At 36.8% G+C, this 13342-nt stretch overlaps 1 protein-coding gene and 1 long non-coding RNA gene across 2 annotated transcripts; both read right to left on the bottom strand.

Annotated features, from left to right (window-relative positions):
* Nucleotides 1-170: 170 nt before the first annotated feature.
* Nucleotides 171-2452, bottom strand: LOC110886703. Its single transcript, XM_022134542.1, has 8 exons — nt 2278-2452; nt 1912-2042; nt 1668-1755; nt 1009-1091; nt 892-930; nt 732-802; nt 511-625; nt 171-417 (listed from the first exon to the last, which is right to left on the bottom strand). Exons 1-8 carry the CDS (start codon nt 2435-2437, stop codon nt 349-351), a joined length of 756 nt encoding a protein of 251 aa, XP_021990234.1. The 5' UTR covers nt 2438-2452; the 3' UTR covers nt 171-348.
* A 2972-nt stretch (nt 2453-5424) lies between these two features.
* Nucleotides 5425-9086, bottom strand: LOC118483245. The gene is made up of 3 exons (XR_004869995.1): nt 8241-9086; nt 7393-7445; nt 5425-6441 (listed from the first exon to the last, which is right to left on the bottom strand). It is a non-coding gene; the product is annotated as an uncharacterized LOC118483245 (long non-coding RNA).
* Between the last annotated feature and the right edge of the window lie 4256 nt (nt 9087-13342).

Here is a 13342-nt window from a genome sequence, read left to right as displayed (position 1 = left end):
GTGTTTTTATGATGTGGCAGCTGACGTGGCACATTTTTATGTGTTTTTAGGCTTCCTTATTGGTGATGCTCTTAGAGTTGTTGAAAGTTCCTATGTGGTTTTGATGTTTTGGTAAACATCGGACCGTCATAGCATTTAAGATGTTAAAACTTAAAAGTAAGGTTAGCATGTACGAAAAAGAAGGGTATCTATTATGTTCTATGCTTGCCATGAATATATACAAGTCCTCATATGATCAAATAACAAATAAGTGTTGGTCAATTGTTATGAACAATATACTTGAATTCAGAGCAATTTTATTCAAAGCCTGCAGCGAGCCGAGAAAACAATGGATCTCTATTGCTGGTACTAATTCGGGCCACTTGTCTTTGAAGGACCGGCCCGTTCCACCATAACGTCATATAACTGTTTCCCGTTCTAGTTAAAAACCATACAAAAAAACACATCTTAAAGAAGCAAATTCATAAATAAAAAAAAGCAAGAAATGTCTAATATGAACCGGAAACTCACAAAAATCACTGGGAAAAAGTGAACTTGTCCTTCGGGTTTTGTTTGTGTTTCTTTAAAGTAAACCAAAATTGGGAAATTCGGCCACCAGAGCTCCCAATTTACAAATGTAGAGTATCTGTTATAATGTCAATTCATATGTAGCAAATTTATATTCTGATCTGAATTTTATTTTATAAAATTCAGATCAGAATATAAAAAATATGCAGGAAGAAAACACTCACTTCCAACGATTTTTACCACCAACAAACACGTTTTCACCCGACTCATCGAGCTCTTTTCCTACTTTCACCTCCTTTAGTATGTAAATACACATAAACTTTAAAAAAATCTATTGATTGAATAACCGATATAACGATATTAAGTCAAGAGGGTGGCACAAACCAGTGCTTCATCATCGAAGACAAACCTCACTCTAGTCGTCTGTATTATAAAAAAAGAGCAACTTTTTAGTAAATAAAAGGGTTTAAAATAATTAAGTTAAAAGTGTCCAAAATGTACCTGGAAAAGTAGAAGTAAACCTAGGAGACCAACAGGAGCAGCTGCTAATAGATTATCTTCATACACTAAACCGCCAGCTAAACCTGTTTAATCATCAATCTAAATTAATTATCAGAATTAATTATCTCTAATTACGCAATCATTTAAAAAAAACAAAGGTTAAAGACAAAAGGGGGTGTTAAAATCAGAGTGTTTTTCAAACCATAAATAAAATTGTTTTATCTTGCATAACTTGTAAGATTTAAGCAAGAAAAATAATCTATTTAGATAAATGTCACATTACCTTGTTGGCCCAGACGGTTCAAACAACGACTCTTTCTATTCAATCAAACGAACATACGAACTTACAAAGAAAAGGGACAAATAAAACAATGACCTAGACCCCTATTTATATTTATAGTACTACTAAACTTGCTCTCCAAGACAATTAAATTTTTCCTAAACCAATTACAATATAATTACCTAAAATAAATCAAACTTTAATAATAACTAACTATATCAATCTTTCACTTTAGTCCTTCAACTTTCAACTCATACGAGTTTTAGGATTAACTTTCAACATACCTTACCATCCATAACCCAATTATCTTCTTCAAATAATCACTTATTAAAACTAATGAAAACATGCATTATGAAAAGATTATGGAATGATTACAAACCAAGAAGAACAACAGGTATTCTGTAATCTGGATCTGGGACAACAGTCTCTCTCTTGGTTGCCTTCACCTTCTTCTTGCCAATTGAAAACTTAAAAAAAAAAAAAAAACACACACACAAAAACACTAAAAATTAAAAAAAAAAGAAGATTTTTTTTCAACAAAGCAACCAAAATATCTAAAATTCCCATGTTAGCAACACATGTGAGGAACAAAAAAAAAAAAAAAAAAAAAAAAAAATCTTTACCAAAGATGTAATCTTGAAGCTACTTCTGTGGTTTATATATGCATCATTTCTTCTTGCAAACTGAGTGTTAGCAACCACTTTCCCACAAAATGAGGACTGAAATTGCCTCACATTGGCACTGAATTCTCTGCCTAATTGGAAAAAAAAACATTATAAACTCCATAAGTGTATAAAATAACACACACACACATACACACAGAGTTGCAGGACTAGGGTTCATCAAACATACAATATAGAAAGAAAATATGACTCCATAACTTAAACCAAATATGACCCATTTCTCAAGTTCATAGTCTAATTTTTGAACTTATGAAACAAAATTTAAAGAACCCAAATTTATTTAATTTGAAGATTAAAGATACTTACTTTGAATGGAGAGAAATCTGGGTGCTAATAAGAGGGTGCTCTCCATGGTTTTCTTGAATTTGTGGAGAAAGAAATTCAAGATTGTGTAACGGTGAAATGGGTGGATGATGGTTGAGATTTCTGGGATTGTTTTTAAGAGTAAAATGACAGAAATAGCCATGGGACTTTTGCCTCCAAGGCTCCACCATGATCAAGATAATGACTTTATAGGGGTATTTTTGGTAAAGAACTAAAATCCACAATTTTATAGTTAGTCATATCACACCTTAACCTAACAAAGTAACTGTAATCTACTCTAGTGACTATTTGAGTAACAACCAAACAAATCACAGGGAGCACAAATGTAATTTCTAAAAGTTAGGGACTATAGGTGTTATTTAACAAAATCACATGAAGCATCCGCGCATTTTACTTTTTGAACAAATACACAAAAGTATATAAAACTCTAAGATGATGTTTTAGAGAGTTGAGAGCGTGTAAGTGTCACACAAAAGTTAAGAAAAAAATATATTAAAACACAAAAAGCTCGACTATTAATTGGAACTAGTTAAATTTTCGCCCGTGTGTTGCGGCGGGGACCCAATGACTGCAAAACGCGTGTCAGTGACGGCAAGCAGATACCGAATATCAAAACATAAATAAAAATATGGTGAAAAGGATAGTCAATCCGTCCTAAAAAAACGATTTTAAATAACCTAATATATAATAATAGGACCCGCATGTCCTACACGTTGGAAATTCGGTTGTTTTCAGTTCAGATATTACGGTGCTAACACGTTAAAACATGGATGAGCTCGGTACCTGTAACGGCACCGAAAGTGCCGATCTGGAAAATCATCGAAATTAGGTACCGGCACCGAAAATGCTCGGTAAAATACGGTATGGTATTTGAAGGTAAAAATCAATAAATATAGGTATGGTGCTAGACCGGTGTCGAACCGAAAGTAACGATTCTGAAAACGCCAAAATGTGGGTATCAAATTGGTACCGAAAATGATTTGGTATAGTAAATTTGGTACCGATACGATACAGGTTTGATTACAGGATTTGATACGATTTGCTCATCAATAATCTAAATATCCAAGTTAATTTTACATGCTATAATTCATTCATTACGTAAAAAGACAAAAAAATAAAGCAAAATAAGTTGTTGTGTATATAAAACCTCATTCAAACGAAATACAGTTTACTTACTCTGTGTATGAAAAGTAATCTAAAATGTGCAATTACTTGCATTGGTACGTTGCTACAGGATTTGATGAGCTCGGTACCAACCGGTATCGAAAATACCGTTACCAAAATCCCCAAAAATGGGTACCGGTACCGAATATACCTGGTACAGTACGGCTTGATACGGACGGTACTGGTACGACACCGGTATTTGAGGGTAGAACCCGATGAATACCGGTGCCAAACGGATACCGAAAATACACTCAGTTTGGTAAATTTGATACCGGTACCCGATACTATTCATTGATTTATTTTTCTATTAGTTTTCACTGAACACTCTTTTGAATATTTAAATTGGTACCCGATACTATTCATTAGTTTATTTTTCTATTAGTTTTCACTGAACACCCTTCTGAATATTTAAACTTATTATTACTGTTCAATTCGCTTTCTTTTTAATATATAGGTCAATATATAGGTCAATATATAGGTCAATGTTGAAAATTAATATATTGAATAATGAATAATCGGGCTTGAAAACTATTTGTATTCGGTTTCTGAATCCTCTTAACAAATTTAACCGAATTTTAATGTTTGATTATCGGACCGATACCACCTAACTAGGGCTGTTCATTTTTTATCTAAAACCTGAAACCCGAATCCGAGTTAGCAAATATCCGAAAAATCCGAACCCGAGAAACCCGAACCCGACCAACTCGAACTTTAAATGGTTCGGTAATCGGGTCATTTTTCCCCCACCAAAAACCCGAACAAATCGACCCGAAAAACCCGAAATACAAAACCCGAACATTTGTTGTTTTTTCCTTATAGAAGTGTTGTGGTTTGGAGTCTTTAATATATGGAACATTAAGTTTTTGGACTTTTAAATATTTTAATAGCATATTGTCAAATAATGTTTAAACTTTGATGATATTTTTAAAGTACCAGTATGAATTTTAATGATATTTTGTAAAAACAAAACATGATTTTTCATTTTATATCTAAACCCGAAAACCGAATAACCCGACCCGAACCCGAATAACCCAAACCTGACTAACCCGAACTTTAAGTGAGTCGGTTATTGGGTAAATTTTTTCTAGACAAAAACCCGAACAACCTGACACGGAAAACTCGAAACCCGAAGAAAAAAACCCGATGAACACCCCTACACCTAACTGGAGGGTTCAAATGAGATATTTTTTTTAGTAAGAATAGAAAGAATGTGTTCTAAACTAATATAAATGTTTTATTTAATACGTGTATCTAATGTTATTGTAAAGGTATATCGGTAGATTTGTAATTTTAATTAATGAGTTAATTACTGTTTTTGTCCCCGTGGTTTGTCAAAATCACTATTTCAACCCATTAGTTTAAAAACTGCGATTTCAGTCTCTGTGGTTTCACTTTCGTAACCATTTCAAATGGGAAAACGGGATTATATAAGATCGAGTTTATCGAAAATGTTTGAACACTTTTTATATATAAATCTTATTCCATTTAAGACTTTGCCATGTTTTATTGTTTTTAATACAAAATGAAAGTAAATTAAATAAAGTTAACATGTGATTTGCATGGTATCATCATGTGGAAATTGAATAAGCCAATATTCATGCATAATTGCACATCCCATAGGCACAAGACTCTCCCTTTTTGCACTTGTTTTGACACGCCCCACAATTTCTCTTATCAGAATACAATTCCCTTTGCAACAACTCTCATTGTACCTACATTTCATCCCACAAAGTCCGCAATTCGACCGACTTGTTGACACATCGACACACCTCCCTTTGCAACAAGCCTCACCGGACTTGCACTTCTTCCCACAAGACCCACAGTTCAACGAATCTGTAATCACATTCACACACTTCTTCTTGCAACAATGGGGGGCGACACCGCCCTTTGCTAGACACACCCTCGGGTATATGTCACATTGGTAGAATGGGTTTAGAGCAAAAAGTTGAGTTGTAGAGTTCATATGAGGGTTTACATGGGGGCGGAACAAAATCAACGCGTGATAGCATAAAATAGCTGCCGCCACTCTTTGTTCAACGCGTGATACAATAACGAAAACCCGATTTCGTTATTTTTTTAACGGCGTGATGGTTTTTTTGGCGAGGGTAATTGTTGGTTGGGGGGAAATTGTTGGGTGTGGTGGTGAGTGATGACCACCGCCACTAAAAAAGATTGTGAGTGATGGAAAAATGATTGCTGACATGGCGGAACATGATTGGATATTGTGAGTGATGGAATTCTATCACTAGTGACCACCCCCACCCCCCTTAAGAAAGCTTGCTACTTTGAGTTCCAATCAAGAACTCAGATTTTGGATATGATACCCTCGTATCACAAGTTAAGCAAGTGTACACTAGAATATATTATAAGAAAAATATGTTTCAATGGCCACATACCGCCAATGATCTCTAGATCAAGTGGTGGAAGGTTTGCATTTCTCTTGAAAGATGCAGGTTCAACTCCCACTTGGTGCGGAGTGAGGCACTGGTGGGCAATGATAGGAGACCCAGGGAAACCTGGGTTGGGTTCTTGAGCCAAACGGGTTTTACTGGTAATTTCACCGTCGTGCCTACGGACGGGTGGGTTACCGGGTAATCTCACGTGATTTCCTTCCACCAGTAACGTTGCAAACGCTAACGCTTCTGCAACTGCCCAATCAACACCTTCGCCAGTTTCAATCATCTTATAACAGTCTGCAAGTATTTTCTTAACTGCTCTTGTAACACCCCGCATTTTTCTTTAATAAAAATATTAGATTTCAATAATTTCTTTCGCAGCGGAAACTCCCAGTCATATATTTAAACCATAAAACCATTTAAAAAAAATGATTTAATTGTCAAAAAAAAAGTTGGGTGTTACTTGTCGTTCATAGCAACAACAGAATCATAAACGAACCTTTACATATAATTAATAACATAAACGTCCTGTGAAAGTTTCTCTACCCGTTCCTCACCGGCTTCATGTCTAACAATCTTAACTAACCTGAAAATGATACACATCGATTTTCGAAAACAAGTGTCAGCTTTTTAAAAGCTGAGTAAGATAAAGGGTAAATTATAAAACAAGTAAAATATCGTTAATTTATCAAATCATTTGTTTCACGTGATTGCAAGTTATGATCCAAACACTACAACATGATCAAGTAAACAATCCTAAGAGAGTGCCTATCGTCTTAAGCAATCTTATCTAATCTTTATCTTTTCATCTTATCGAGTTCATATCATAAACCTTTATCTTTATCGAATCACGTGGTTTTATTCATTATCTTTCATCGTTCATCTTTCATCGTCGTAAACCATGTGGAGGATAGTCCTTAGGTCTCCAGAACTACACATGGTAAACCATGAGTATCGGGTAGACCGGTCGGGGAAAAGTCCACTACAACCGACTAAGTGAAGGAGCACAAAAGCAGTTCACCGTTGTCGTTAGCCATCGTCCGTAGACAATAGCGAGCAAGTACTTCACGCGTGTGGCTCTTGGGCGTGTCTTTAAAATCTTAGTTGCCACGTACCGCTCCTGGTGTGTGCATGAAACACACCCACACCAAATCTTGGGATGGATCCATCGGAGAGTATTACCTCTCAATCACGTTCGTTCTCTTTTCTTTAATTATTTATGTTCTTTTCTAAGTTTTTCTCTAGTCTATATTCTTTAAGGGCCCTTAACGTGCACGTGTCTTAAAAATTCATAGTCTAGTGTCTTCTAGATAGTTCGGTATCATAAAGGGCTATTCTCATCAAAGACAAGCAAGATAATTATCAAAGCAACTAATCCAAGTCATTATATAAACAATAGCATGAATAAACCCTACACCCATACCACAACCCATCATATAAACATATGCATATAATACCCACATGAATCAAAATTAACTTGCAATAACAATAAAATACTTTTGATGTGTACCCATGATTTCAGAAAACAATATCTTACCTTAACAAAGTTAACTAGTCAAACAACGTTGTGATCGCCTCTCTCGGGAACGCCTACATTTTTATCGATAACATGTACTAAGATCATAGATTAAAAGAAAATGATTTCGCTACCAACATTTGAGTCCCTATTCGACTGGTTGAGTTTCTCAAATACGTCAGTTATCAAATTCCTATTTTGTTTAGGTTGTTAATCTTCAACTCTACAATCAACTCAAAAATGCTAAAATAACTTACCCGTAAAACAATAATATTGTTATAAAATATTAATAAGATCAAAGTACCTGTTAAACTCATATACTTGATCGTAATCCAATACGATTCATATTTGGTTAACGAAAATTCCAGCTAGTATTAAAATCATATGATTTGGTAAATCACCCACTGATATGTAAATTTTCTTAGTTGGCTATAACAGCCAATAAGTTAGATATATGTTTTCAATTAAATAACGAAAAAAAAAAAGAATTTATCTCCACCACATCTTTATTTACTACTTTATTCAACCAAAAATCAAAAGAGAAAATTTAAAGATTTATGTCATCTTCTTCCCTGGATTAAAAAAAACACAGTGGCTTACATCTATAGTTTCCACACATAAGTTTTTCCAAAACTTGATGGTTTTTCTTTTGATGGTGCGTGAGCATGTATGTATGTATATCTATCATCATAACATTGTTCATTTAAATCACCCTATGAGCATATTTATGATCCTATAGAAATTGAATCTACCCCGTTACGAATGACACTACGTAAAATGATATGATTAACCGTCTAGGAAACTCGACCAGTCGAACACTTTTAAGTAACTAGTACATGAATCGCAGCATGATTATGGATGAAGTTTACCTTAACAAGACTCAAATGACGGCCACGCTCCGGAACAACTCGAACAGAAGCTTTCGTCTTCTCCCTAAATCTATGTCTAATGTTTACCTAGAGTATGCGTCTATGTATTTATGGGAGGGCTTCATCCTTATTTGTGGTTTAATTCGGTAGAGATTTCAGCCAACATTCATGGAATGGATGATTGGATAATAAAGGAAAATAGTCATTTGAATTACTAACACTTATTCACATAATCCCTACATATTTGCAAACCTATCGTAATAACATATCATTTTTCTTTATCTCCTTGAGATTTATTATTTATTATTTAACCATAGAAAGAAAAGTAGTCAAACAGAAACCAAATTCTATTATTTGAATTCAAAAGTAAATTACCTAATACCTTTGCATTATACTAATTATAGTCGTAACAAATAATTTATTTAGTCTTAAAAAAAACATAATTATTCATATTTATCACATCATATTATAAACGTAAGGAAAAAAAAAACCATAACCATAAATCTCGTTAACTTTATTTATTTCTAAAGAATAAACTAGTATTAAATAAATAAAAATAATCGGGTATCACAGCTCTCCTTCACAAGGCCAGCAATATCTAACAATTCTATATGAGCGTTGAGATTTGCTGAGTACTTGCTGAGCTTTTCCGTTTTCAACCAATTAAAGATAGATTCTTAATTTAATTAAACTAAGAGCAGAAATAATAATAAATGTACCAAAAGAAATAAGTTACACTAAAAGGTTCATAGTTTAATAAGAAAACCAGAACAAAAGAGAAACATGCATGCATAATAAATAAAAGGAAAAATTACAAGTTTTGTCCTTTATTTTTATACCACTTTTCAGGCGGTGTCCTTTTTAACGAATATTAACAAGCGGTGTTCTTTACTAGGTATTTTGTTGCAAGTTTAGTCCTTTCCACCCAACCCAGTTAAAAAACTTGTTAATTGTTGGGTGTAAAGGACTAAACTTGCAACAAAATGCCTAGTAAAGAACACCGCCTGTCAACAATTAACAGGGTTTTTTTAACTGGGTTAGGTGTAAAGGACTAAACTTGCAACAAAATACCAAGTAAAGGACACCGCCTGTCAACATTCGTTAAAAAGGACACCGCCTAAAAAGTGGTATAAAGATAAAGGACAAAACTTGTAATTTTTCCTAAATAAAAAAGAAGCTGTTGACATGGATATCAATCGGTGGGTTTCTTAACCATGACTTTGGGTCGTGCTCTTTCGAGAGTTTGAGCATGGAGATTCAGCGTTTGGATCGTTAATTATGGTACACTTGGCGTCATGCGACTTGTGTAGCATAAGCTTTTAAACCTGGAACAAGTTTTAAAGTTTCACTCAAAAACAACCTGCTTTGGACATACATATGGCGTGGGCTGAAATCCAGCTTCAAACACTTCAAATCCCAAAGAGGTGGTGAGCATGGAAACAATGTGAGCAGATGAATAGTACATGCAGAAACTGTAAGCGATTTAGCAGCGTAAAAAGTATTAAACATCATTAGCAAATTATCAAACATTATCTTCTCTTGATCTTTGAGGCAATGACCATTGTAAGCGATGACCACTGTGTCAAGAACAGGAAGATGTTAATCGAGAGAATCATTCTCAATTATTAGACTTTTATTTAATTGATTGTAATTTATCATACCTTCCTATCTTGTATCCTAAATTGTTGTACTCTCTGCCTATTTATGTGAACATGATCAGTAGACTTTTGTGTGGACAAAATTTATTCTTTCCTTCTCTTTTAATATGGTGTCAGCCAATTGATCCATCCCCATCACATCCCTCGTTTTTCTCTACCTCTCTTTTCATCTTACATGGCAACTTCCTCTGACACTACTCTCCCAATGAACACCCTCCTCCACATGCTCACTATAAAACTCAATTCTTCCAACTACTTACTTTGGAAAAATCAAGTCGAACCTCTTCTGCATCACCAGGATTGGTATCGATTTGTTAATGGTTCATACACCGCCCCTTCGAAAACCACTACTGTCGACGCCAAGGAGGCGCCTAATCCCGAATACGTCTCTTGGCTTGAGTCCGATCAACGCATTCGTTTACTCCTACAATCATCTCTCACCGAGGAGGCCATGGCCGAAGTCCTTGGTCTATCGTCATCTCGAGAAGTCTGGCTCGCCCTCGAGTCCGCATACAGTCATGATTCTATGGAACGCTCTCAAAATATCAAGGATGCACTACGTCAGTTGAAGAAGGGTGTACTCTCTGTTTCAGACTTTGCTAAAAAATTCAAATCTCTTTGTGACCAGTTATCGGCTATTGGCACTCCCGTTTCCGAAGATGACAAATGTCACTGGTTCCTTTGCGGTTTGGGTCCGACGTTTGAGACGTTTTCTACGGCTCACCGAGCCATTCAGCCACGACCCTTATTTCGTGATTTACTTGCAAAAGCCGAAGGTCACGAATTATTTATCACATCTCTACACGGTTCCAATCCCGCCCCTTCCCCGGCTGCGTTCATGGCATATCAACAGCAGTCACGGTCACAATTTCGGGGCGGAAGAGGACGGTCGGCTTGTGGTCAGTCTCCTCGTGGTGGTTATTCCTCTCGTGGAAGGGGAAGGCGTAGTCCTCATTGCCAACTATGTCGCAATGATGGCCATTACGCAAGCTCCTGTCCAGATCTGGCCTCCTACGCGAACAAGTCGTCTCACTCCGCTGCCAACTTAGCGCAAGCTTTTCATGCCGACTGTACTCTAAATGATTACACACCTGATTGGAACTCGGACTCTGGAGCCACGCTACATATGGCTCCTTCACCAAATGATGTTTATGGCTCCTTCACCAAATGATGTTGATTCCTCAGTTCCATACCGCGGTAATGAAAAAGTCTATGTTGGAAATGGTAATGCTCTTCACATTTCTCATATTGGAAATCTTAAAATTAGTCCACATTTGCAACTAAAGAACGTTTTAATCGTCCCGCAACTCACTAAAAAGTTGTTGTCAGTTAGTAAGATGACTAATGATTATCCGGTTGATTTTCTGTTTTCTCGTTCTCATTTTCAAATTCAGGACAGGGCCACCAAGAAAACACTCGCAAAAGGAATTCTTAAAGACGGGCTCTATGTTCTCAATCCCAGTTTTCAAGCACTCACGGCATCTACTATCTTTCCATCCATGGCGTCTTTTGAATTATGGCATAAACGCCTTGGTCATGTTGCTTTTGATGTTATTTCAGTTTTGAATAAGTTTGGATCGTTACGTATTATGTCTATTTTACCTAAACCAAATGTTTGTGAATCTTGTGAACTTTCTAAGCAACACAAACTTCCGTTCTCGTTAAACGATAAACGTGCATCTCACGCACTTGACCTGGTGCATTGTGATTTATGGGGACCCGCACCCGTCACCTCTAAAGATGATTATCGTTATTATGCCTTATTTATTGACGACTATTCCCGATTCTGTTGGTTTTATCCATTAAAAACAAAAACCGAATTTTATGGGGTGCTTAACGTTTTTGTCACGTTTGCTCAAACTCAATTCTCACGCAAACTAAAGGTATTTCAAAGTGACGGTGGAACCGAATTTCTAAATCATCAAGTTCAACGATTCTTTCAGGCAAACGGAACACATCATCAAATGTCTTGTCCATACACCCCCCAACAAAATGGACGGGCAGAAAGAAAACATCGGCATCTAACCGAAACCGGTCTCGCCATGTTGTTCGGTGCAAATGCCCCGGCTGAATTTTGGGCAGACGCTTTCTCCTCTGCTGCTGATGTCATCAACCGTCTTCCTACCAAATTATTGAATAACAAATCTCCGTATGAGTTGCTATATAATATGGTTCCGATATATAACAATTTCAAAGTATTTGGCAGTCGCCTCTTTCCGTATTTATGTCCGTATGCTCCTCACAAGCTTGCTCCTAGAAGCATTGCATGCGTTTTCATTGGATATTCCACACAGTATAAAGGTTACAAATGTTACGATCCAACTACCGGACGGACGTACATTACTAGACATGCAAAATTTGATGAAAATTATCTTCCGTTTTCTTCTCATGCATCTACCTCCAACACTGACACCACCACCATTTTTTTAAGTTCCTATCATAAAGAATTAGACACACCTACAAATCCTAAACCACCCTCACCACTGAAATCCCCACCAAAACCCTCTACAAATGAATCTCCAACACACCCTTGTCCTTTATGCTACCCAGAAACAACACACACTCATCCTTTGGCCCAACATCAAGCCACCACTCAAACTGAAGATATTTCCTCACTCGACCCTACTAACACTCCAGTCGATATCAGCACACCTACAGCCTCCCCTCAAATCGATGTCACCCAACCAGCCTCCCCTCAACTGACGCCAAATTCCGTCTCACCTCCGCCCTCTCCTACCCGTACCGTTCCACCCTCACATCCCATGATCACTCGCCAAAAAGCTGGATTTCAAAACCCAAACATGTTATGGACCTTCATGCTATAACATCTACGTCACTTCTTCATGCCTTATTATCTACAACCGATCCCAAAGGTTTCAAAACAGCCTTTAAAGAAAAGCATTGGCGTGACGCCATGCACACAAAGATGTCGGCGCTTCATAAAAAAAAGACATGGACACTTGTTCCCCGTCCATCTCGTGCTAACGTAGTCGGATCGAAATGGATATATCGCACCAAATACCATGCGGACGGCTCCATTGATCGATATAAAGCGCGTCTCGTCGCGCAAGGCTTTTCTCAAATTCCGGGTTTCAATTTCTCGCATACCTTCAGTCCCGTTGTTAAAGCCACCACCGTCCGTCTTGTGCTATCTCTCGCCGTGTCAAACCGGTGGAAATTGCACCAACTAGACGTAAATAATGCCTTTTTAAATGGTCGTCTTGGTGAGGTTGTCTATATGGAACAACCACCAGGTTACATTGATCCTCAAAAACCCAATCACGTGTGTCGCCTTGACAAAGCCCTTTACGGTCTCAAGCAAGCCCCACGTGCATGGTTTCAACGTCTTAGCACGTTTCTTGTTCAACAAGGTTTCAAATGTAGCCAAGCCGACACCTCATTGTTCATTTTCCATCGTGGTGCTTGTCTTGTATATCTTTTGGT

The sequence above is a fragment of the Helianthus annuus genome, chromosome 10, assembly GCF_002127325.2.
Source record: "Helianthus annuus cultivar XRQ/B chromosome 10, HanXRQr2.0-SUNRISE, whole genome shotgun sequence".
Classification (NCBI taxonomy): domain Eukaryota; kingdom Viridiplantae; phylum Streptophyta; class Magnoliopsida; order Asterales; family Asteraceae; genus Helianthus; species Helianthus annuus.
This window is presented reverse-complemented; position numbering and strand designations above follow the sequence as displayed.